At 38.5% G+C, this 26725-nt stretch overlaps 1 protein-coding gene and 1 long non-coding RNA gene across 3 annotated transcripts in view; one reads left to right on the top strand and one right to left on the bottom strand.

The window, feature by feature from the left end:
• Nucleotides 1–19769, bottom strand: part of CACNA2D1 (calcium voltage-gated channel auxiliary subunit alpha2delta 1) — a 501786-nt gene extending 482017 nt beyond the window's left edge. The window contains exon 1 of one of the 2 annotated variants that reach the window (XM_059396947.1): nucleotides 19264–19769. In XM_059396947.1, the coding sequence (XP_059252930.1) occupies nucleotides 19264–19358 (95 nt within the window). In that variant the 5' untranslated portion in view covers nucleotides 19359–19769. The remainder of the gene's footprint in view (nucleotides 1–19263) is intronic. The other variant, XM_059396946.1, reaches the window with a different exon arrangement.
• Nucleotides 19770–21575: 1806 nt separating this feature from the next.
• On the top strand, nucleotides 21576–25337 carry LOC132015989 (uncharacterized). Its single transcript, XR_009403850.1, has 2 exons — nucleotides 21576–21775; nucleotides 24715–25337. It is a non-coding gene; the product is annotated as an uncharacterized LOC132015989 (long non-coding RNA).
• Nucleotides 25338–26725: the final 1388 nt, after the last annotated feature.

Genomic DNA, 26725 nt, shown 5'->3' with positions numbered 1-26725 from the left:
TCATAGATAATTTGGAGAAAACACTTTGGCCTCATAAAAATTACATGAAGCAACAAAGGTTTTTGTGCCTCATCTATATATAACCCTTAAACCTGTTTTCTCTCCCTGTTGCTCTATGTAGTTGTAAGAAAAAGGCCTCACCAAACCCTAACCAAACCTGCTCACAAAGAGGATAATACTTTATTTTTTTATTATTTTTTTTAAGATTTTATTTATTCATTACAGAGAGAGAGAGAGAGAAAGCACAATCAGGGGTAGGGGCAGAGGAAGAGAGAGTGAATTTCAAGCAGACTCCCCACTGAAGGTGGAACCTGACACAGGGCTCGATCCCAGGGACCCCGGGATCATGACCTGAGCTCAAGGCAGATGTGTAACTGACTGAGCCACCCAGCACCCCAATAATACTTTATTTTTAGATGTAAAATTTATAAGACAATGACATCTGGTTCTAAATTCTCACCCACATTTCTGGCCAAATTGCAAATGCACGAAATTAAATTGAAACAGTCATAAATGAGGATCATCTTGCCAAGATGTTTTAAATGATGTGCACGTAAGATTAATAACAGCTACTAATTTATTGTAATAATTAACTGTAATGGCTACCAAGGTGATGGACAATTTCTATCAGTAAAATTTCAGCAGATTTCTCAAATCATGGTCTTTCTGATGCTCTAAGTTATCATTCTCTTTCTTAAAGGCAATACTCAAACTACATAGAAATAGCCATGATTTCTAGTATGTAAGACCCATGAAATTATGTTATAACGGAATTTATCAATAAGGTATTTTTTTGTGAGCTTATTCTGAAAATCACTTAGAAGTGCGAGCTGCTATGGGAGGGTTAGCAGGAGTTTGTTTAGCAATGTCAATATGGCCATTGTTCTTGGCTTCACATCCTACGTAATAGCTGGGAAATGCAGCACCTTTATCAAGAGTTGTTAAATTCAATTAGTTTTAAGTGACAGACTGAAGAATTGAGTAAGGACACTTCAAGGGATTCTTAAAATACATAAATTCCAGGGCTTTTTAGAAAACTAGTTTATCTCAATAATTGGGAAAAACTCTGAAAGTCCTTGAGACAAGCGTTCAGGAATAAATGTACAGTAATAGATGTAACTCAGAAGAGACTGCATAGAATGGCATAAGATAAAGAACAGATCATCTTGTTTTACCAGTCTATGGCTAGAACTTCGTATGTTTTGGTTTTGTTAGATAAAAATCCTACAATTTGAGAACATCTTTAGCAAAGGTTGTCAGAAAAATCTCTAGCTGAAGCGGGAGAAAATAACCAAAACTTGATCAAAAATCAACAATTTCTTTACACACATTATAATTTCAATGTACACAAGTTGCCTAAGGAGAAATCGGGGTCTAAAAAATGAAAAGATTCTGCAATTCTTACTACCTACTAAGTGAACATTTGAGCCATTCTTTGAAAACTTTTAATTGCCTTTAAGAGAATCATATTGTTTGAAACAGATGTTTTTCAATACAGTGAGAATGTTTATACTTTTCTATTTTGGCAGACACTCTGAGATATGAGGTATCTATGGAGATTTTTTTATACACCCTCAGCCTCATAAGCCAAATACACTTTATACAAATTTCTTTAAGGGGGGGCGGTGGTTGCGGGGAATCAACCTGTCTCAGGTATGTATTAAAATGTTTTCATCTTGATTCTGGGACATAAGATATTTGTGGAGTAACAATATTGGATCCATCTGTTTCTTGAATATATCCAAGAATTCATCAAAAAGGATTAGCTACCTTCCTATTAGCTCTGATTTACAGAACTAAATCATATAAATATGCAGTCTTCCCCTTTATTGCAATAACAAAATATCTGCTCTGCCAAAGCCAGTGTTTTGGCTCATTCAAATAGTAAATGTTCTAAGGAGAATACACAAAAAGTCAAATTTGCTTGCAAGTGACATAAAATTCTAAGAAACTATATACCATGTAGCAATCTGAAACAGGCAACCTTTTAAACTATTTTGAGGAAAAAGTCCATAGCTTTCCAATAGCCAAAATAAAAAAGTAGGTTATGTCACTTTAAAAAATGATTTAACATTAAAATCTATTTTTTAAACGTCATTGTTAAATTGAAAACAGCCATTTAGTTACCTTAAACTCCAAACCAATTAAATCAGTGATACTCAAATTGCACTCTGCAGATATGGCTCAAGGAAAACTACAGAAATGGAGAATGTTTGGACATGTTTGTAATAGTTTAAAAAAGTAATGTCATGACTATTTAACCTAAAAACAGAGCCATATCTTTTTAAATTGCATTTTCCCACTGATTTTCACTATATTTTACAAAAACCAACAGCTGCAATGGATACAAAATTTACACACACACACCCCCGAAAAAAAAAAAGAATCAACTCTATTCCTTTAGCAGAGTTAGTGTGAAAAGCACTGCATTAGACAATTACTCTGGCCGGAATCCCCTGGTGTTAGCAAATTAATTAGTGCTAGATGTATAACAAGAGAAATCCTGAACAAATCAGGCAATCAGCAGTACCTCCCAAATGAAATGAGCAAGGGAGTACTGCATGCAGGATAGTAGGCCCCCCTTTTAAAGGTAAACTTACTGAGTACCCAGTACTCAGGTATTGTGAAGAAGCATTTTATGATCATCTTCCTCTGCTTCCTGAAAAGCAGAAGTCATAGCTATATCTATTCACTGAATAGGAGAAATTATACATGGATGCTTTCAGTTACGTATAAACATCTCAGTTACGTATAAAGCATTAATACTTTATGATTAGGGCATTAGTTAGAAACATTCCCATTCCATATCGAGATGTATTTTAAAAAAATGTTGATTAGGATTTGAGAAAATCACCTAAGTTTATACAAGCAGGGAAATGCAAATAATTTCAGGAGACCTAAGATTTCGTGAAGTATAAACCTTAACTCGGAAGTAACTTAATCCTTTATATTTCAAAAGAACTGCCTTACAATTTTCCACACACTTATTGACAGTAATTGTGTAAACTGGCTTTAAAATGGCATAGAGAATTCTTTGTTTTGCAGAGGGTGAAAAGTTCATCTAAACACTAGTAATGAGTTGTTAATGGGCTACTGTAATTCACTTTCCTTACAGGATGGATCAGAACCAATGCAAAAAGCACAGTTTGCCTGGAGGCAGGATGATAGTTCATCTATTTCCAAGCATTTCCAAAGTTTTGTGAACATCTAAAGTGGGAAAGAAACGAGTATCCTATTTTCTAATTTTGGGTGTTTTTATGATTGTCTTATAGTAAAACCTATGAAAGGAAGGATTCTAAGTTGGTTGCCATGTATCTTCTACTCTCCTACAGAGGGGATCGGACATGTGATCATGAAGGGACATGGCTCCCATGGAGAGGCTGTTATGTGGCAAAGGTGAAGGGAGTCTGTAGATACAAGTAAGATCTCAAACTGCTTGATTCCTAGTTAATCAAAAGAGATTATCTTGGGCATTCTATTTATTATTTTTTTTAAGATTTTCTATTTATTTATTTGAGAGACAGAGAATGAGCAGGGTGGAGGGGCATAGGAAGAGAGAGACACACACGGACTCCACGCTGAGCAGGGAGCCCGACACAGGGCTCCTTCCCAGGACCTGGAGATCATGACCTGAGCTGAAGGCAGATGCTCAACTGACTGAGCCACCCAGGCACCCCTCGGGCATTCTATTTAATCAGTTGAAAGTTGTTAAGAGAGACTGGGCCCCTCCTCCTGAACAGAGAGATTTTCCTGCTGGCCTTGAAGAAGTGAACCACTCCGTGAGAGGAAAAGAAGTGGCATCTAGGAGCTGAGAACAAATGGAAGCAGGGAGGAGGTACTCCTACAACCACGAAGATGTGTGAACAACCACATAAGCTTAAAAGAGGAAAAGAGAGTAACCCAAGAAGGGAGAGCAGGCCAGTCAACACCCATCGCAGCCTTGTGAGGCCCCGAGCAAAAGATCTAGATAAGCCATGGCTAGACTCCTCATCGAGAAAATGGTGAGAAAATGCACACTGTGTGAAAGCACTAAGTTTGTGGTAATATACTACACAGTATGAAAAACACCAAATCGAAATAAATAAATGAATCTAGACAAGGGATTCATATCTATCCATCTTCATGTAAAATGCCTTTATGAAGATGCTGTCTGGTTTGCTTTCACTTAAATCGGTGGTCAGTGCTCAATCCCTTTTATGGAATTTGATTCAAATCTTCCTGGCATACATGTTGAGAATTTAACAGGTTTCCTGACTTCTCTCATTTAATCACTAGGAGGAAAGTGAGTCAACTGGGCATGCACACACACACACCCCCCTCAGAACTTTAAGATACATGATGAGCTTAAATACAAATTTTTCTTGAAAAATTAGAATTTATATTTTTCACAGTATAATATAATTGATTTATACTTTTTGTTTTTTTTTTTTTTAAACACTTCATGATAGGGGCATCTGGGTGGCTTGGATGCTTGGGCAGCCGACTCTGCTTCAGCTGGGCTGGTGGTCTCGGGGTCCTGGAGTCAAGCTCCGTGTCAGGCTCTGCACTTGGTGGAAGGGCCTGCTTGGGAGTCTCTCTCTCCCCCTCTGACTATCTCCCTCTGCCCATCCCCCACTCCAAGCAAGTGCATTCTCTCTCTTTCTCTCTCTCTCCCCCGTCTCTAAAATAAATGAATCTAAAAAAATTCATATTAATTTATCCCTCAAGGTAAAATATATTTATCACTAGTCTTACAAGGGGGAGAGGGGCACCATTCTATGTTATACATAGTATCACAATTGTTCCTGATATGGTTTTAGAGTTACCAGCTTCAGGTAGAAACTGGTTATTACTATCTACTATTACTGGAAATATAGCATCAAGAGAGAACATCTATAGGACCTCTTTCGCAGAACAATTTCATCAGGTAGACAATGAACCACCAACGCTGTTCTTCTGTACACAAGAAGGCTACATCACTAACTTCATTACATTTTTCTTAATATGCCCCTCAACCAGATACAGAAAGAAGCCTGGTACCATACTATGCTTTAGTGCAATTTAGGGGTAGCACACAGTATTAGAAAGCACAGAAAACATCAAACTTCAGAAAGATCAGAAGAGAGAAAACTGAAATACGGGGGAGGGAGGTGGGATCTTTTCCAAAACATACCCACAGGCACTGGAGTACTTGAGTACCTAGGAAGATCTAGTTTCTGTTCAACAGACACACTATAATACCAAGTTGTTAGGAAATAGTCGGGTGCTGAGCAATTAGCTGTCAGAAAGTCCTAAAGCCAGGAATTCTTCCTCAGGTCCCACATTATTAGTGGGAACCTAAGTCACCTGACTCCACAAAAGTCTCTTGCTTCTAATGAAATTATATTCATTCGGTGCTTTCTATGTGCCTTCGCTTTACATGAATTAACATTCTTCATTCTCCAAACCTTGAGGAGGTTTTACCAACCATTCAAGTTACCCAGTTAATAACTGGACAGCTAAGCTCTGAATCCAGACTTTCAATCAACTTGGCAAGTTCCATGAGAGAATTAAGCCGTAATGTTCCAAAGCAACCATCCATTTAAGAAGTAACTTCTCGAGGTACCTGGATGGCTCAGTGGGTTAAGCCTCTGCCTTCAGCTCAGGTCATGGTCTCAGGATCCTGGGATTGAGCCCCATGTAGGGCTCCCTGCTTAGCGGGGAGCCTGTTTCCCCCTCTCTCTCTGCCTACTTGTGATCTCTTTCTCTGTGCCAAATAAATAAATAAACAAATAAAATCTTAAAAAAAAAAAAAAAGTTACTTCTCTGTGCTTCGAGAATAGTACCAGTTATGAACCACTTCTGAGAGAACTGAGAAATAGTCTCTCAAATCACTGTCGGGGGTTTCTGCTGTTCCGATGAAGAAGCCTGGTTAGAAAGGCTGAACCACACCACAGATGAGCACTTTTTGAAATGTAAGAACATTGTAGTCAGGGCCAAGAATGAAGCTTTAATGATACTTAGCATGAATCCAACATCCAAATTCATTTAAAATACAAGAGACCTACATGTCTTGGGAGGAACCTGTTTTAACGTGGTAAGCTGAGAGGCTCTGGTCCCGACAGGCAGCTGACGCAGCTCATCACCTCTGCCAGTGAGGTACAACCCAAAGTCAGGTGACCACCACCACACAAAGCATGAGGAACCATAAGCCCAGCCTCAGGACACTGAACAAAGTTCTGGGTTAGGTTTAACATAGTCCTCCCATTCCCACGCCCATTTCAGCGAAGGCTTTCTCCCAATGCTCTGATCTATTCAACATGAACAGAGTAAGAGATTATTTAGAAAAATCAATTAATTCCTAATAATGTCCACAGTCTGCCCTAGGAGTGGATTAAAACTGGGAGGAAAAACCTTCAGTTCTACGGGTCTCAAAGCAAATGGGATGAAAGAAACTAACAGTTTCCACCCTTCACTCCGTAAATTCAGGGGGAAATATACACACACCAGACTTGATGGCTTCTCATCTAAGCCTCAGAATTTCCCTAAGAGGTATAGAATATGATTCCCCTTTTACAGAGCACGAAACTGCAACTCAGGTGAACTTCCCATGATTACACAGACTGTATCAGAGGCAGGCTTTAACCTTCATGCTACCGGACTCAAAACTCTGTTTCTTTCAACCATATCAAAGTGCCTAATTTGAGTCCCTGAGACTTTCAGAAGACAGACTAGTCTGGTTCTGGCTTTGCTCAAGTGTCTATCAACATGCTTCCGAGCAACTTTCAGGGGCAAGTGCAACAATATGGAATCACCGTGGGGTTTGAAAGATGTGAAAGAGTGGGATCCACGGGACTCAAAGCTGACCAAAAATTAAAATTGTAATCAGCAAGCATACATCCTATCCCAACCGTTTTGATGCTTCAATTAGTCCTAATGAAATTTGCAATCCTTCATATCTATGACAGCACTTCTGGGTATTAGGAAGCACTTTCAGCTTTTATGTCTTCTAAATATATATTCTACACTAGCTTTTATGTCTTCTAAATATATATTCTACATCCAGGTAACACATCTGAATCTAATAAAGTACACTTTACTAAAGTTCTATTATTTTCATTTTATATAAATTATGTTTCTATTATATACAATATTTACATACAGTATGTTTACATTTGTACATATGTTTAATATATAATATATATCATTCTAATATATTGTTATATATGTAATAAATATAAATATGGTGTATATATATGGAATATATTTATATATACCATATTTATATGCAACATATAAATATGATTCCTTGCAATTATTTAGGGTGGGGATGCAGATGAAACAGAAAAAAGAAAGAAAAAAACAGATTCTGAGCAACTTGTTGATACCAGGTTTTAGATCCCGGTGCATATTATAAAAATGGAATTCCAAGGGCCAATCTACTTCACTTGTAGAAAAACCCAGAAAGGGTGGGACCAAATCCAAGGCTTGAAATCCTCAAACCACCCCTCTGTCATGGTCATTTACACCCAGGGACCCAGCTGGCTTTTAGACAACACACAGACAGGTTGTGTCACATCTGATAATTTAAGGAGACGAATGACCTCATCTAATTAACAAACATGGTTTGCTCTGTGATGAGTTACCATTCCCCCATGTTTATTTATTACCGTAGAGTATTAATATAAATTTTAAACAATTACTCACCAGCAGACCTTAACACCATGCACCAGTCCCCTGGGAACTGAGCTCCCCATGTGCAATAAAATTTCCCTCATGAAAATTAATCCTGATTTCTACATGTATATTGACAGAAAAATCAGGTGTTTGGAGAGACACCCAAGCATTCTGCATGTCTAATTGAGAGCAGTATGTCCACCATCCATTGTGCCTATTCTCCTGAGGCTTCACATGGCCCATTTGTTCGTCTCTCCTAACATTTCTGCGAATGTAAATTTAAGTCAATTCTAATATAATGTCAAGACAATGAAGGGTTCGGTATTTTTAAGACGACAAACATCATAAGAATCTTGCACATCCCTTTTCGTGGCAAATGTCAAGATGACTGCCATAAAAATGCCGGTCCTTGGCACTTGAGAACGAGTGGCTTCAATGGTATCCCCAAGTTGACTACTCATGGGTCATGTTATTAATGCACATTTTCATCTAAAACATCGCTCTCCTCCACAAATCAATTAGATGTGTGCAGTAGTAATTTTATTTAGGTGTTTTATTTCTACCAACAAAAGATGAGAGTCTGTGGCAAGCTGACCTCCATTTATACCGTAAAGGGAAGGGGTGGGCTTAAATGAGTGTAACTAATCATGCTGGATGAGTCAAAAGAAAATTGGTCTTTTTCAGTAGGCTCTTGGCAGATTTTTACCAACTTCTGCGTTGGTTGCTAAAAATGCAACTGGCCTCAATTTTACTCCTCTGTGCTCACCCAATTTGTAGGGTTGTCTGAACTCATTTCTATAAACATCGTGGCCACATTGCTTTATTAACTTTCCAAGAGTCTGTCTCCAAGCTGAAAACTCACATCTGTGTTTGAAAATGAGAGGTTATCAGCAAAGGGACGGCTTTTTAAAAATAGATTCAACTTCCTGGGGCACAGTTCTCAGACAACAGGTGTTGGCTGAAACGTCAAGATAAAACACATCAATTCTTTTGTGGTTCTGCTGTCTTCATGGTCCCTTTTAGGACACGGGTTGTGTCCTGAACCCTGAGACGGAACACTTCGCTCTCACTAGTCCTTTCATTTCCGCTTTAGGATTAAAGACTACACAAGGCCTAGGAAAAGATATTTCTCAGGCCTGCTAAGTGTTCCTTTGCCCCTTCATTTCAGGCTTTTCTAATGGCCTGAGAGATATATTAGCCCAAGAATCTAGCTCACTAAACCTCAGTCATCAATTCATGATCTCTGGAAGACAGAAAACTCACCAAGTGATACAAATAATAAAGTCTGCCCGTTAAACAGTCCTGCAAATTTCCCCAAGCATCCTCTCCTCTGAGCCTTATAATGTAACACTGGGGTTCAAGATTAAGTTAATATTATCCTTGTTCTGCAGATGGAGATGTTGAAACTGAGAGTTGGTTCTGCTCCGCTTTACAATGACGCCTCTTTGCCCTCGACCCCACGGCTGGACTATGCAGCCAGGCTGGACTATGCAGCCAGGCTGAACTATGCAGCCATCCGCAACCGGAGCAGATGGGAGGGTGGAGGCCAGCACATGGAGCTCCGGCCGTAACAGGACAGCCAAGTTCAGCAGGTAGGGGTCGGATTCTGAACCAATCTGCTTGGAATCAAATTTTTAGGCCCTAAGAAAACCCTGAAAAGTTCTTCATATTCTAAAGTTACCTTTACTCATCTATAAAACAGGGAAGATAATAATACTTCTCTTAGGGGACCAGCTTGAGGGTTCAATGGCTTAGAAAACACACCATGTTAATTCCCAGCACTTGGCATACACCAGCAGCTGCAATTGATCAGAAAGCAAAATTATAATCCCTGGAAGAAGGCTGTTAGTAATTACTCATGTCTGCACAGGCTGCAGGAAGAGACATCAACATAGACTCAAGTACACTGTGAATACCTACAAGAGAGAAAATAAGAGTAAAGTCGCAAAAGGGAAATAAACAGTCCACTCCTCCTGTCTGACTCTACTCATCTCTTGTTACAAACCACAAGGGTGGTTTTTCCACACTGAGCTGGGACCAGTGAGATCAAAACTGATTCTTAGATCCACTGACATTTGCGATCCAAGCCATTCATTCAAGTCATCTCGGACACTCAGGGAACCGCTGTGACGGCAGCTGCGGTCATTTCCAGATCTTTGGGAGACCTGAAATGCCTTTTTAAGGAGCGACCAGGGTCAGGCTTTGCAGGAATATTCGGGGGCGGGGGAGGGGGGGGCTGGGTGGGAGCACTTACAGGGTGGGGCAGTAAACTACCCCAATCTGCCAAATAACAAATAAATTGTGTTACTGGCCAAAGAAAGAACTATTTGCTCTTTTTTTTCTTTTCTTTTCTTTTCACTGATATCTTGCAACATCTTCCTACAATAGGCATATGCATATATTAAAATCTGCAAAACTACACAGACCTTCATGGTAATCTGTCCCCAAAATAAGGTAAAGAAAAAAGAAAAAGAAAAAGAAAGGAACCAAATGTTGTTGTCCAAAGGGAATACAGTGGTAAAATAGAGTTTTGTTACTATCAAGTCAAGAAAGACGCTAGTTGGTATAACTCAAAATTTGAACATTGCTAATGTATATGTATTACATTTCTGAATCATGTCATTCCTTTTTGAGAATGGAATCTGTAATCTGGAGCATTCCTTCAAAAACATCTCCAGCAAATTAAAAGTGTGTCTATCCTGTTCTCCAACCATCTGCTTTAATTCTCAAGGCTGTTTCATATTTCAGAAGTTACTTTGTAAGACATTGTTTTTCCTCTTGATCCCTTCCTCACCTGCCTCGGTCAGAACATTCCCCCATCAATCACAGCCTCTCTCGGCTCTTTCATCTCTCCGTTTGGCGTTCTCCCTCTGATAAGCCCAAATCTCCCGTCTGGTAACACTTACCTAGTTGTCTCTACAACCTTGCCCACCCTCCACAAGCCTTTTTCTAAGAACCATCTCCTGCTCTATTCATGGTAATAGCAACTGGCCTGTTGCAATGTAGAGCCTCCCCGGGAGATGGTACCAACGTGTGCAGGAGTGACCCAAGAAGCCGAGGCAACCAGAGTCCTTTTTACAAACCCCATCTCCCAGTCACAACTGAACGGGCTATAGATGGCGATCCGGCCCATATTCAGAATATCGACATACCTTGTTTAGGAGGCTATGTTTTGGACTAGGACTCTAGTCTCAACCCGGTTCGAAATTTCAGTGGAGAAAATGTAAGCCCTCACTGCCATTCAGTAAACACCGGGAAGCAGAGAAAGCCGATTTGCAGGCACAGAGAAGAAGGAAGACTTAGGCAAAGAAAACCAGGGACGGGAATGAGAGATGATCCTGATGGCAGTCCCACCCCCTTCGGCAGTTGTTGGCACATGCTTGACCTTAACTCCCATCAGGGATCGTCCCTCCGGCCACGACCACTAAAAAATATTTCCCCTTTTAAGATAGTCCTATGGGTTTTTACTATGTACAATTCCAAATTGCCTGATAGAACTCTTTATCCTGTAAACAAAAGAATGCCAAATCCCTTAAACTTCCTTTCTGAACAAATTCATTGCAAAGTGCCTTTAAAGTATCTGCACTTGCTGTTACAATGCCACCGGCTACCAACTCCTCAAGGCACTGAAACCACTCTTCCTTCTTCAACAGTCTACTGGAACTGTTGCCTTATATTATCCAAGTCTTCTCCAAATACCTATTTCTAACGGCCTAACAGTCATCTACAGAGACCCTGCAAACTCAAGATGTCCATTAGTGAAACTACTAGTACTTCCACCATTCCTCCTGTGTTCTCTAGTCTACCAAGTTCACTGTAGCCTGGTTTACCTGATAGGGCTCTTAGAATCACCTCTGACTCATCTCTTCCTGATTCCTCAAATCCCATAACCAAGAGCACCTGAAATTTTACTTCTGCCTTATGTTTCCCATCTGCTCTGCTCTCCCCTCACCACTATTCTTTTTTGGACCTTAGGCATCTCTCGCTCTGGGAACGATGCAATGGTTTACTAATGGCTCCCCCTGTCTCCACTTCAATTATGGGCTCTCTTGAATCTATCATCTACATACTGTGATTCAACACGTATTACTTTTCCTTTTTTAATTTTAAAAAACCCTAGGATGAAGGCCAACATTGTTTGAGTATGCAGAGCTGGGCTACCATAAACGTCCACATTGTTGGGAACGCTGCCCATCCCCCACTTCGGGTCTTATAAAATTACAGCCCTGATGCAAACATTTTACAACCCAGACTCAAACCCAGCAACATCTCTTCCCATCTGGAAGCCCTATGCCTAATACAAAATAGATGGTTTTTCTTCAACATGCTATGTGCTTTTCCTTAGTCATGCTCTGACAGATCCCTGGCTCCTTTATAGCAGGTTTGGAGATGTAAATGTCTTCCTTGGGGACTCTCTTCCTCATTTTGGATATTCTGTATGTAGTTCAGTGCACTACATAATTTACACTGAATACCAATACCTGCGTTAATCATCAAATTACATGTGATGTTAAAAATACTTGAATCAGGAGACATTTAGAAAAAAGCGCCAAGTAAAACATAATGTGTACTATGTACTCAGAAGTCTGAAGCCTACCTACCTGGAAGGTATTTCATTCTAATTGTCATCTAATTGAAGAAATTTACTTCTGGAATTTCTTTTTTCATGATCAGCACTTAAGCTTTTAATAAAGTGTTATACTAATATCTCTTATCTAATTAACCATTATCCCAAGGTTTTCTTTAAAAAGAATTATGCTTAATTGCTTCTATATTTGAGATCTTGACAACTGTATGGTCTTTGATTTTTAAGGTGAATGCCCATATTATAAATATTTAGGTTTCTATAAATGAATATGTTCAGGAAACATAATTTCCAGGATAGCCACGCTCAGTTGGCAAGTGGCGGGGGGGGGGGGGGGGATTTTAAAATTACTAGTAGCCCCTTTAGCATCCTTAATGTAAATTCGCACCACGTGTAAATTGGAAAGCTCCTTTGTCTGCCCCTCGTACCCATGCATCATTTCTCATGGTATTTTCACCACAACAACTCTTGATCGCTTTTCTAAAACAGATTTCCTGAGTGTGCCTAAGCCCATTTATTTTACTGAGCCATTCTTCCTTTAACCCTCAAAATAAGACATCATTAATGTCTAAACGTCCCTTTCTATAGCCTGACAGTAGGCACCTTAGACAGAGAACAATTTTATTAGCTCTTTCTCTTCTTTCCCCTAATTATCTCCCAAAGTAGGTGGGAAAATGTCAAAAGAAACAACTGTCTAGACCGTTTGACAATTTTGGTAGAAGTGTTGATCATGTATTCCAGATTTATCTGTGCATCAAAATCCCTCAACAATTTCCCTATAGAGACAAATGTCCGAGGATAAAGAGAAAGGCCCCTGAAACTGTCAAAGAAGATTCAAACAAGAAGGTCCTGAGGTCTGGTCACAGGTCACTTGGTAGAAAACAAAGCAAAAACTCCCCATTTGATCTGATGTTAGAGACAAATAATAATAAATCATGATTAAGAGTAAATGCATAGCTGTATGAAAGAGAGAGAAGTAGCAATTAATTGTTTGAAGAATACAGGAGTTATTTTTCCGGTTTGCCCAGAGACAACTATAATAAATTTTTAATGACCCAGGAAAAAGAATTTTCAAATTGACAGTAAGATCATGCCCAAATCTGAAGCCTTTAAAATGGGCAACACCATTATTATCCATTGCCATCATTTCTACTTTCAGTTGTTCTTCCATTTATGATACAGAATTTTAAATGTATCCTAATTTTTTTAATCCAGCAGAAGCATATGGTTAAAAAAAAAAAAATCAGCAGAAGCAAATGTTAAAATAACATTTAGCCAGAAATATCCCGCATTCATATTCAAAGAGAACTTTAAATATTGCTTCATATGCAACAACCTGATCCTGCATTATTGAAATTAACTGTAAAAGTGTGCCAGTTCGTTGAGGCCACAATATCAATCCTTTCCTTGTTTATGATCTCTTTAAAATCTGTATAAATGGCAATTTTAAAGGAGCAATAATACTGAATTACTACAAATTATATAAACCTGTAACAGAAATCTAAGTTCATATTTTACAAATAAAATTTTTTTAAACTGTTCATATTTATACTTTACTCCTAAAGCATGTCACACCAAATATGTTTAATTCTCACAAATTTCTAAGTATCCCATATCTAAATGGCCAAAATAAAATCCACTTAGTATGCAAAGGTCTTTTAATAGGTGCCCAACATTTAAAAGCAATAGTTTCTTTCCCATACTTATTTTGCTAAAAAGATGGCAAAATCATACTTTGTTACTCATCAGTTATGTTAACAACTCATCTCTATAGGACCTGAGCATTTCAGGCTACTTTTGTATACAGTATCTCATTTGATTCTCTTCACAAATTATTCTGAAACGCTAGTGTTATAAAATATTTTGAAAGAGATTCAATCACGAAAAACAGATGTGGATTGGCACGAATCTTCAAGCATACATGACTGTTAATAAACTTACCTCAGTGACATTTTTCTACCCTAGCAAACCACTTGAAGGTTAAAAGAAATACATGTCTGTGCATGCACTGATAAATAGATACATAAAAAGAAAATACCACCTAATAAATAAAATACTATAATACAAAGTAGGCGAATTATCTATGTATGCAATGTTAATATTTTAGACCCTGAAGGAAAAGGTAACTATATTATTTTTACAAAGTACTACCATTTTTATTTCCATTAACACTGAAGTCAATTGCCTTTTTCTTTCAAATCTGTCAACAATATGACACAATGAGTTTCATCATTTGGGACACACACACACACACACAATAAATCATGCATAAGCTACACGGTTTACCATCTTGATACAGTTCAAAGTTTACTGGAAAGCAATCCTATGAAAGGCTTGGGGACATTGGGTACTAGACATAAACAACCTATGAAAAGAAAAAGTAGCTGACACTGTGTGACACAGTGTCTGATGCACACATGAGCCTTAAGTAAATGAGGACGGATGTGATAGAACAGAGCTCCTTCCCCACGGTGAACAGCTCACACGCTTTCCTGAAATACTACAACAATACTACTACAAATGATGGAAGGCTAACACTTTAGTAATAACAAAATGTTACTTTTTTAGAAATACTGAAACAAATTCTGACTTTTTCAAACTCTTATCAAGTATGTTTATGCTGGAACTGATTATGTCTATACAAGTAAAAGACTGAAGGAAATCAACAAATCAGATGATTTCCCTAAAATATACTTCACCTTTATTTTAACCACTTAAGTATCCAGTTGAAGGTTACCAACAGTGCAAAGACATTTATTAGAAAATAAGATGTGCATTAAGAAGAACAGATTACTTTCCTGGAAATCTGTATCCGTATTAAAAAACAGGGAAAAAAGCAAAACTTCTGTGTGTGTGTTTTATAGAATGATATTCCAGAAAACATATCAATTAAATAATACTTTGTTATGGGTACAATTTTTAACTCTTTAAAAATTCCTAAAAGCATTGTTTTTTCTTACATATAGTTATAAACCTAAACGGTAAATGTGAATACCTAATTTGCATGTGTTATGTATATTTTTGCAAAACCTTACAATGTATAAATCCGAGAATGAAAAGCATTTTATTTTTTTTTAATCAATGTTGGAGAAATAATAGGAAAGTGTCTGTACAGTCAGATTTCTTTGAAGAAGATTTATTTTCAGAATGAACAACTTGCTATAAATTTTAATTTTAGATGCACTTATTAAATTATAATTAAACCAGTAAAAGCCATACTAAAATAATAAACATATGTTTTATTTCCTTTTTACAAGCCATAATAAGCTTAGATTCTTATACCTTTCCAAAATGCTTTTTAGATCACTTCCATTACACTCTGCTTAATGCTCATTCAAATGCCGATCCAAACAGCTACACATATATCCACATATAAATATTAAGATACCATGTTGCTACTTATCTGAAAAACATACCTACTGTTGCATATTTTAAATATACACCTGTGGAATAATAGATGTCTTATAGTTAAGCTTATGAGAACAAATTGAAGCCCTGAGAAAGGGATTTATTAATGTCATTGTTCTTGGGTTCTAATTTATGCTTTTTACCTCATATTTTAGCTTAAGGCACATTTCCTTCTACATGTAGTATGTGAATAGAAATTGTTAAGCCCAATGAAAATAATTATATCACTTCTAACACGTGAAAAAGATAACCATTCCAATGTTATGACATAAACTTATTTTCTACAGCCTTTAAATATAAATTTAAAGAAAAAAAATATTTATATCTGAAGTATTTAAACCCCAAAGTACTATTCTTTCATGAAATATATCTATTTCCTGTAGATACCTGTAATTCTTATTAATATATGTATTCTATTACACAGTTTATATTAAAATCCCCATATAACAATGGGCTTTCAGCCAATTATTCTGACTGATTGGTGTTATGATATGACTTAGATAGAACTTTAACCTTAGTAGTAGTTATAACTACAGTGACTTTTTTTCTTTTAAACCTGGATTTGTAAATAGATTCTAAAATAAAGAGCAACAGAGTTAAGTTAACATTACAATACTGGCTAACATACATATTATTCTGAGTTTTAAAACAGAAGTATTTTCATTAACGTGCTAAGAAATTATTTCTAGAACAAGCAAGAACTCCCTATTTGAAAACTCTACCTTAAACTACCAATATAACGTGTGCATACTATAACATCAAAATGATGTGATTTCCATTTATATATAAACCAATATGCATTAGGTGATTGATACCATCTGGCATATTTATGATTCACACTTTATTGAGACAATCATTTCCAGAAGAAAAGCCTAACCTAGCAAAAGAACTGTATCAAAATTCCTTTCTTGGTTGGGGGAGGGGAACCTTGTAATTTTAGTGTTAGGTCTTAGAACAGTTTAACTACACTTAAACCAGAAGAATATGCTCTATGAGGATATATGCTAAAGCAGGAAAAATTTAAAAAGAAATTTTAAATGACACATTTGTTTTATTATAATAAAACTTAAACCTTTAATATTACTGTAAACACTACTTAAAAAAATTAAAGCTTTGTATTAGTAATTCTAATTCAAGATTCACTCCAGTGATTGCACAATTAATTTTATACTGTGTTGATGGCATGTTCTTCTTCTAAAACTACTGATACTGCTTTTTCTGGGAAAAATAAAATTGTCAAAAAAAAGAATTTATTAATGATTTCCAGAGAAATTTATATAAAGAATGTAATAGTTTGCCTTTAACGATACTATAATCTTTGTACTGAGTTTTTATAAGCTTGAAATTTTTCCCAAGATTTGAGATTTATCATGATAAACACTCGATACCAATTCTTTTCTTGCAAGAAAAGCAAATGGCACGCCTTGATAAAATTAACACTGCACTTTTTAAAATCTCATAAAGTTTATTCAGAAACCTAACTAGAAGTACAAATGTCAACTATCATTTCTCCTCTCCTCAGAAGATGGTATTTTAACTTTAGAAATAAATGACTGAAGACACACAAGACTTACATAAATAGCGTTAATGTTACCTACAGGAGACTGACTTAGCTCTACAAACTCTTTTATTAAGCTTTCACTCTACAAAACTGTTAATGTTTCATATTATTTGAAAATACCTTAAATTCCCACTCTTAAAAAATAAAATTTTATATTCTTTCAAAGGAAAGAAATTGTGGTTTCCTAATTCCTATTTTTCTTCACTATTTATTTTCTTTCTTGTCTCCAGTGAATCTCTGACCATAAACACTAAGCTATTTTAATTTTTAGGAAAGAATTTTTTGTAGATGTCCTCACAATAAGGATCTGTACATTAATATTTTACAATGGCATGTTCAGGAATAAAAGGTTGCATTTTGTTGTATCTTTTAAAAGTCACAGTTTCACCCAGTGAGGGGAATGATGCATTCCCTCCAAATGAAAGAAATACTGATAAATTGTCAGTTAAAAATGACACGTTAAAAATATGTAAACTGCACACACCGCCTCCTTTTTAAAGAGCCACTTCTTTATTTGATACAAATGCAAGCGAGTCACTTGAGTTCTCGCTCTATAGGCCAAGCTACAAAAAGAATAAAGAATTCAATCAATAAAGGTGTAATTTCCTAATAAGAGTGAATAATTTTGAAGCATCTTTAGAGTAATTCTTAGCCTATATATTTCAAAATATCCACTTGGAACATCCTGCCAATTAAAGAAAGATCTACAGATGGCATTTACCCTTTCGTTTCATCACAAAAAGGATCTGCAATCATTTTTATGGAAGATTATCTAAAAAGGAACATGACCGTAAATCAATGACAAAAAATACTCGACACTCCCCTTCTCCGGGTAAGAATGTGCATCCTTAGGATTCTTGCAATGACACCTAATGTAATAAATACTTTAAGCTGCATCTTAAATAACGCTGCAGGGTTTCAACTGGTAAAGGTTCACTATTAGCATCCACCCAAAACTCCAGTATTGAGCACGCAGCCAACAAAGGACAGCAAATAATTCCCAACAGCAGAAATACCGGGAAGGCTACCTTGGGCTTTGTTTTTGTTATGTAAAATGCATTAAAGTGACTCATCCATTTAAGATCACCTACTCTTAGAAGCTCTAAAGTAGCTTTATGGACCAAAATAAAAGCTTTCCCAAAATGCCCGATAGGCTCTTCATCGCATTTTAAAAAATGTGTATATATTTTTATGAGCTACTGACTTTGCTTCTTTTTTTCCAGCCTAAGAGAAAAGAGAATTATTTTTCATTCCCTTCCTGCCGTGTGACTATACAGTTACCTTTAAAAACTCTATTTTCCAGAACAGCTGCGAATTTTTTAAGTTATTTTAGAAATGTGAAAAATAAGGGAAAAAATTGCAGGCGACTCTGGAAACGTTCATCCCTCCCTCAAAGAATAGGTTCTACTCATTCTAAGAACGGGAACGGTGTGTCTGCCTGCACTTAGATGCTCCAGATGAAGGATGAGGAGGTTGGATGGCGTGGTCCCGGTACCTGCAAGCCCCCGGAGCGGACAGCACTCGAAGCTGCGCCGAGCGAGCACTCCTCGGATGAGACTGTCAAGTGCGCCCAGTAATTTGAGATCTAAATGAGTTTGGGCACTACAGCAATTAGAGAGCATCCCCCAGGCCATGCGCGGGAGAAGTCCATGCTACCCTGGCAAGCGTGAAATCACCTATTTGTAAAACACCCAAGCAAACACAACTTTTTTTTTTTCCCCCCTGGACTGGGTTTGAGGACAGCGGGTATCTGGCTGGAAACTTTTTTCTCCCCAGTACAGCTAAACTCCTTAAGTCTAAAGAATCCTTTCCGAGACAGGCTGAGGCGCCGCGAGTCGTCGGCGGACGTTTCCCGGGACAGCCCGGCCCCACCGCGACGCCCGAGACGCCGGTTCGGCGCGCATTCCGGCGGCAAGCGGCGCGCACCTCCCGCTCGGCCTCTCCAGATCCGAGCCCCGATCGCTCCCCACCCCCACGGGCAGAAAAGCCCCGCGCGTCGGGAACCGTCCCCGCAACCAGCTCCCGCGGCACCCCTCGGCCCGCACTCCCGGCCCTCCCCGGCCCGCCGACTTACGTGACGGCCGAAGGGAACGGCTCCTCCGACGAGGGGCCGATCAGCCAAGATTGGAAAAGTGTCAGAGTCAAGGCCAGCAGGCAGCCAGCAGCCATCTTCGAGATCGAAGATCAATCCCGCCTCCCTCCCCAGCCGGGGGGAAGGAACGGTGCTGGAAACCGCGGGAGGAGAAGGCGCTCGCTCTGCCCGGACCGCGGACGTCTGGAGAGCTGGCGCGCCCGGGGCCGGGGCGCGGACTGGCTCGGAGGGCGGCAGGGGCGAAACCCGGCGCGAGGGAAGGGGCGGCGGCGGGCGGACCCACTAGCGCGCGTCGGCTGCTCCGCGCCGCGGCTGCCGCGCCTCCGCCGCCATCAAGGGCGACTTTGGAAACAGACCTGGGCGAGTCCGCCGGCGCTCGCGCGCTCTCGCTATCTCAGTGCCTCCCGATTTCCTCCCTGATTTATTCCCCCGATTGCCGGGGGAGCGGGAGGAGGAGGAGGCGGGGGCGGAGGAGGGGTGACGGCGCTGGGGAGGGGGTGGGGGTGGATGCGGGAATGGGGGAATGGCAGGCGGAGAGACTTGTGGCAGGGAGAGGCTCCGTCTGGCTTCTCCGGGCAAGTCAGAGGGAGGTGGCTGGGGGTGGGCAGCAGGAGGGCTGGGCGTCAGAGCAGTCGGGCGGAGACGGGCCCGGAGCAGCCCTCCATACAAGGCAGAAAGGAACTCCCAAAGTCGGCGTCGGCTTGCTCCCGCCGCCCGGCGTGAGGCGGGGGAGCGGACCCAGCCCTGCGGGGCTCCCGGGGGACAGCCAGCCGCCCAGCGGGCATCCACAGGCTGGAGAGCTCCAGCCGAGTACTTGGCTTGCGTCTTCGGGGGTTATTTTTGCACAGGCAGGAACGTTCCCCCGGCCCTTCTCCAAGGCGCAGAATCCACTGCCTGCCTAGGAATCGTGGAGAAGTGATTTGACAACAAATGCAGGAGGGGGTTGTATTTGCATTTTAAAGCACCGCTTTCGACTCTACCAGGTGGCACTATTTATTTGCCCCGGAGTGCCAGAGGCTAGAGCCTCTGGCATGGCTGAATGAGAGTCGTGCCAGCGGCCCCACGCCCAAGTAGGGCTCACCTGGCGAGGACCAAGCCTCAGGGCCCGGGCTGAGGACTGTCAGAGGAGGACCTGACGCTGTAAAAGCTTTCCAGACCTGCCGTTCGGTAGGACGGAGTGGGGAAGGAACGAATTCTCCTTCCCGGGAGGACAGTGCTGCCAAGGGCTTTTTAACATCCTAGTGAGACTACCTCCAAAAGGTTCAAAACGCCCTGCTTTGGCCCCTGGGCTGCCTTGCCTTGACAGGGCTGCTGCAGGAGTGAGTTCCCTTGGTCAGTGTGAAAGAAGAAAAGGGTAGGCAGCAGGAACAGGTGGCAGTTTGCGAAATGGCCTTGAAAGGCAGAGGAGGGATGAAAGGTGGGGGGGGGGGGGTGGATGAGCTAAGGAGCAGCCATATCAGACCAGTTTCACCTCCACCCCTAGGAAAAGCAATGGTGAGGCGAGCTCAGCCCTTCTAAAAAGAGCAGAAGGGTCTTGAATTAGGCCTCTCCCTAGGGCACAGGCCTTCTTCCAGAAGGAAATGGTGTGCCAGTGGTGGAAAGGTTTCCTTGAAAATCTTAAATTCTTAAACTCCCTATGGTAATGTATTGGAGCACTTTTGGCAGGAAGTGAAAAGAATACCATTCCTGATGGGAAAAAATGACCATCCTGCATATGGGTAAAACCTGTAATTATGGGATGGCAGTAAGATTTTTTAATTAGCTCCTTTTTTAGTTTCACCAGGACCTTGTGAAAAAAAAAGACCCTTATTAATTCAGAATTGATTTTCCAGCTTTCTGAGGGCAGCCTCCCCCAAACAGAGAAGACTCATAGTACTTACTAGCCAAAATGTTAAAGTGTATGTGATTTCATGATTCTTGACCCGGTGATGTTTTCTTCTCCCTTCCTCCTCCTTTTTTGTGCCTTATTTGTTTTCTTTATATGCTCTACATCTCTAGCTTGCACTCTGTTTCTTTCTTCCTATTCTGAGTGGCCTCACAAAAGGCCCCCCACAGAGACTTAACTTGGTTTGTTTTTTGCTAAGCATAAAGAGTGTGGCCACAGGAGCTGGCAAATGAGAAATGAAGTGGATGTAATGGGATTGAGAACTAGAGCTTGGGAAGGATATTTTATGTAACTGAAGATGGCCTTCCAGTCCAAATTTAGATAACCAAATAGTCAAGCCCATCATTTTTTGCTTCAATTTTTAATGATTCAAAAGCAGATTTTCTTTCGCAGCATGGGGATTACGAATAGCAGAATTAGATGCCCATTACTGTCTATGTGATATGTTGGTATCATAATAGCCTTCCTACATAAAAATATTGTATTATATTCTGTCAATTATTTCAGTAATGACTTCAGACTTCCTACTAAGAAAGTACACCGTTTCCAATTTATATCTCTAAGAGGAAGAGCTTAAAGAGCAAAAGGAATGTAATAAACTTCGAGAAGGTAAGTCAGCCTTCATTATTTGTTGGCCTTTGAGCCAAATCTCAGTTTCTTTGGGTTCCTCTGATGAAGCACTGTGTTCTCTAATACCCGAAGTTGATGAAGAAAAATACTGCTTCTACAGGTCTTTCTGAAAGTGCTGGTTATCAACTGTAAGCCTAAATCATTGCTTAGTATTCTGTTGCGAGGTTTGCTATTAAATGCTTTATTATCCTAAACCTTTCTAATGAGGATATTCCAAGTGTGGCTTGTATTTCTTATGTATGGTAACTAAAACGGGATCATTTTCATAACATAGCATTACGTGTCTATTGGGTTAGCCATAGCCTTGTACAATGCATTGTTTGAGCTCCGTTAAGTTATTTTGAAAAACTCCATTAAAACCAGATCATATCCCATTAATTGGGATAAAATTTTGCTTATTCACCAAAATTGACTGTTCCAGATAAAATGTTTATGAAACATAAGGAATGATAATAAAACTTGTATTATGGGCCTCCATAAGCAAGAAGTCAGAAATCAATATCTACTATTCATTTAAGAGAAAATAATCTAATAAGGAAGATTAATGAGAATCAGCTGTCTGTATTAATCATTTTTAGAAGAAAGTTTAATCCAAAATATTTAGTTCTAACTTTTACTCACGACCAATTTATGATGTCTTCTAGCTCTCAATTGTTACTATATGTAAATGTTTAATTTGTTCCTTTATTAGAAATGGACAAAGAACAATATGAACCTAATGCCCATGAAATGTTCCCTCTTACTCCTTTTTGGTTTTAGGTTATACTATGCATATTGGTAGCATAAAATTTAAGTTTTGTTGCATTTTTCTGTGAGCATATTTTTGTATGTATATATAAGCATTTTGTGAAAAAAAATTTCAGTAAATCAAATCTAATTTCTTCAACATTTTTGCCTTATGAGTAAGAAAATATAACTACAATGTTTTGTTTTTCTCTTATATACAAACACACACAGAGAGACTCTAGAAAGAAAAAATGGTTCTCCTTGGCAAAAAAAAAAAAGAAAAAAGAAAAAAGTTAAAGGCAATGACTAATTTTCTGGGTTTTTTTTTTTTGTATCCATTAAGAAACTAAAAAAGCAATGACAACAGGCCTTATTTATTTACATGCCAGAAGAAAGATAGGACCTATCTCTGAGATGTATAGTGTGAGTCAGAATCAGAAATACTTGCGATCTGAGGCAGTACACTTCTAAGCACACACAGATGTGTGCCAGAGAGAGTCAAAGTTAAAAACAAATGGACAGAAAGCTTCAACTATCTCTGTCCTTGGGGAATATTTTCAGGAGATGGGAATAAGAAAGAGAAAGCAATTCCCAGGAGAATGGTTAAGGGTGCATGTGAAGATTTTTACGTCAGTGTTCACATTCAGTATTTTAATGCAGCACAGAGAGGCCATTATAGAAAGAACCATAGAAAAGACACTACCTTGAGATGAAGAAAGATAGTCAAATATTCCTACAAACAAGACAAATATTTAGAGGACTCTGTGGCCCAGGTAATACAGTTATTGACAAGGCATTAAACTTTTAAGGGAAGAATGGATGCAAAGTAACATTAAACAAATGCTAATGGATAGTAATAAATGAGTACAAAGTAACACTGAACAGGTACCAATTGGAAGCTTATTGTTTGCGCATCAGAATCCTATACTGACAAACTTCTGCTAATTTAAGTGTTAGAAAATATTACCAGTTATATTAAATGCTATCAAATCCTAAACCAAGCAATGCCTTTTATGCTACTGTGTTGTTAAATTTCTGCCAATGGTAGATTTCTTCACTTCTGTCTTTCAACCTTCTCCACTAAGTACAAGCACATCTCAGAAAAAAATCAGTACTTACACCATGACTTCCCATTAAAAAGCAACAAAAAACCAACAACTATTGAACTTGAAAATCTAGATTTCATTGTAAGATCCTCCTTCACTCTATAGACTTGGAGTTTTTGTTGTTGTTGTTGTTGTTTTCTTTTTTTTTAACCATAAGTATAGGGAATCCATTTACTTAGGCCTACACAAAGGGAAGAATTCAGTTATTTATCCAAGCATTCAATAGCAGCAAAAAGACAATGGACGATGGTTCGTAAGAGATAGAGGGTAACACAGGAATGACTAAAACCAACAACCTTTGGCACGCCTTCCAGTTGTTTTGTTTGTTTGTTTTAATTTTACAGATGCAGCCTCTGATGATAAAGAAAAAGAAATATGGATGATTGGTATTACTCTGATACTAGGTTTCTAATATACTTGAACACAGTAAACCACCATTGTAACCTAGCATATTTCTATAAGATTGTAGGTATGTTATAGATCAAATTCACAGCCCATACAGATAATACAGAATTCACCTATTCATTGAGTGTTCATAGAAGCACCACAAATGGTGTTGCCCAAATTTCACCCCCTGCAGTAATGGATAATGGAGAGAAAATAAGAGAGCAGTCATCTTATTTTTATGAGCACAGATTTTAGGTTTATATGATTAAAGTTCCTGCTCTTATTGCAAAGAAGACATACCAGTAAACATAGAGTTACAAACCTACATTAGATAGAGAGATGACAAGTGATCTCTGTTTTACTCACCTATTACAGATGGGAGATGCAAACTTATAAGTTTGAGATTTGGAAACATTTGAAAATCAAGACAGTACAAATATTTGTATACAGTAATAACATATTCTTCTTAAAAGGTGAGAGGGAGATTCTAAAGGTTTCTAACAATTTGGGGAAGAAAGATAATGTGATGCCTAATCACCTAAAGAATATTGTTGTGTGCTATCTAATGCCCTATTTTTAATGTAATTAATAATAATTTCATATTTTTAAAACTAAGAATAAGTATCTACACAATTCTAAAAATAGCTTGCCTCATCTACAACTGGAAATTTAAACACATTTTCTTTTCCTTATTCACAGTTCCTTCAATTTTACTCTAAGGTGACCCATTCTGTAAGAATATGATCCTGTCCGAATGTTCACAGCCGGCTAAAAGAAGAGTTGATTTCATCAATTTGCCAAACTGGGTGAAGATAGCCCAAAGTAAAACAGCAAACTGAGTCTTAAGTTTCAACCTAAACAATTATTATCTGGATGTTACTGCAAATTGTTCTGTTACCCGCTGATCAATCTATTTTTGCCAAGATAACATTCATTTTTGTGGATAGAATTTATAGTGACAGGACACTTGCAGAGTAAATGTCAGTAAATTACACAAATGCATATAACTCTAAAATATCATCTGGATAACTTCAAAATGTAAATTTTTATTTTTGTAATATCCTAATAACATTTACAAATCCAGCTTCCATTAGTAGGAATTTAACTTCCTTTAATTATGTCACTCACAGTGTTCGTAGTCATTATTTATAATAAGAACATGCATGAAAATATTTTGGTTGGGAGAGCTGTGTAGACTTAATCATCTTTGTCTCTTTACTAATACCTGAAATTCCTTATACTCAAGACCTGCTATTTTCAACAGTAGAGTGTTATGAGATTTTCTATGTATTGGATTGATTATGCAATTGTTTTAAACTGCATTTCTATTCCTCAAATTATATACAACTTCTCCCTGTGAACAATGACACAGTGCTTATCACAGATGAACTGTCATCATAAACTTACTTACAACACAGAGACAAAACTTCAATTCAAGCCTTAACAAATGTCCATGATTCATCAGTGTTCAGGGACAGAACCCAGTTCTGCTGTTTTTTTCCCCTTTTCTTCCTGAAGTTAACTAGCCAACCCCACTCCGCCCCTTCTCCACCCCTTCTTTTGATTTTTTTCTTCCCGGACATACAATAGTTGAGTGACTTTAACACATGACCAAAAAAGGTATTCTTTTTTAGTAAGGAGAAAAGGAAGTAGGAAAAATTTGAAATGCAAAGAGAAATTAGCCAAAAAAAAAAAAAAAGAAAGAAAGAAAAGAAAAAAGAAAAATGTAAATATGAAGGAGGAACAATGTGCAGGAGAAAATGAGTTTTTTCATACAACACAACTAAACGCAATGCAGAGATACAACAGAAACAGCAAGAAATGTGAAGGCCAAAATCACCTACACAAGAAACCGGTACCATAAATGAGGCAAAAGAGTAGGACAACAAGTTTACTGCAGTATTCAATCAACCAAAAGGTTGATCACTCAATAAAATATATAATGTTCAATAACTCCCTACTTACAGAAAATATTGATAACCTTCTAAGGTTCTCTGAAAGTGGGAGAGATTATATAACGTGAATATTTAACCACTTTTTTAATTTAAAAAAGTGATATGAAAGTGTTATATAAGATACATCTACTATAACATAAGTTTGCAAATTCCCTTTGCATTTGATATCAGCATAGGCAGCAATCTGATCAATTTATAATGCTGGATTTTTATAGCACTCTAGGGGAAAACATCATAAGCCTCATCATATAAAATATCAATTTGTATGTAACAAACATTTTTATAGTAAATCACACATAAAATTTAATGAACCTACTTTCTTTCCATGTACAACCTTCAGAACCACTTCTTTCTTCTAATACCTTTTCCTCAGGAAATAATTCATCAACAATCAGAAGGTGCAAATGGGATTAGGAGGGAAGGGCAAAAGTGACTTAGCTGCTTCAATGACTTGGTTCTCACCTGAAAATGTGTTCACATCCAGAAAATGTTCCAGAACCCTGAAGTGAATGAAGTGTCATATGTCCCAGACTATGTCCATGTCTTACACTAATTTGTTCTTAATGAGAAAACTTGAACTCATTCATCTCTAAGACCTCCATCAAATACTCAAATTCTTGACTTCAGATAGTCTGTTGAGGTGTGAAATCCTTAGAAGCTTTCAGCTGCAGAGAAGTAAGCGCTCTTGCAGTGGGGTGGTAGAAATGACACAGACCTACTGAACTACAAAGCCTAGCTCTGTCATTTAGGAGTTC

Source organism: Mustela nigripes, chromosome 4 (genome assembly GCF_022355385.1).
Source record: "Mustela nigripes isolate SB6536 chromosome 4, MUSNIG.SB6536, whole genome shotgun sequence".
Lineage (NCBI taxonomy): Eukaryota > Metazoa > Chordata > Mammalia > Carnivora > Mustelidae > Mustela > Mustela nigripes.
The sequence above is the reverse complement of the archived record's forward strand: the minus strand, read 5'-3'. Positions and strand labels throughout refer to the sequence as shown.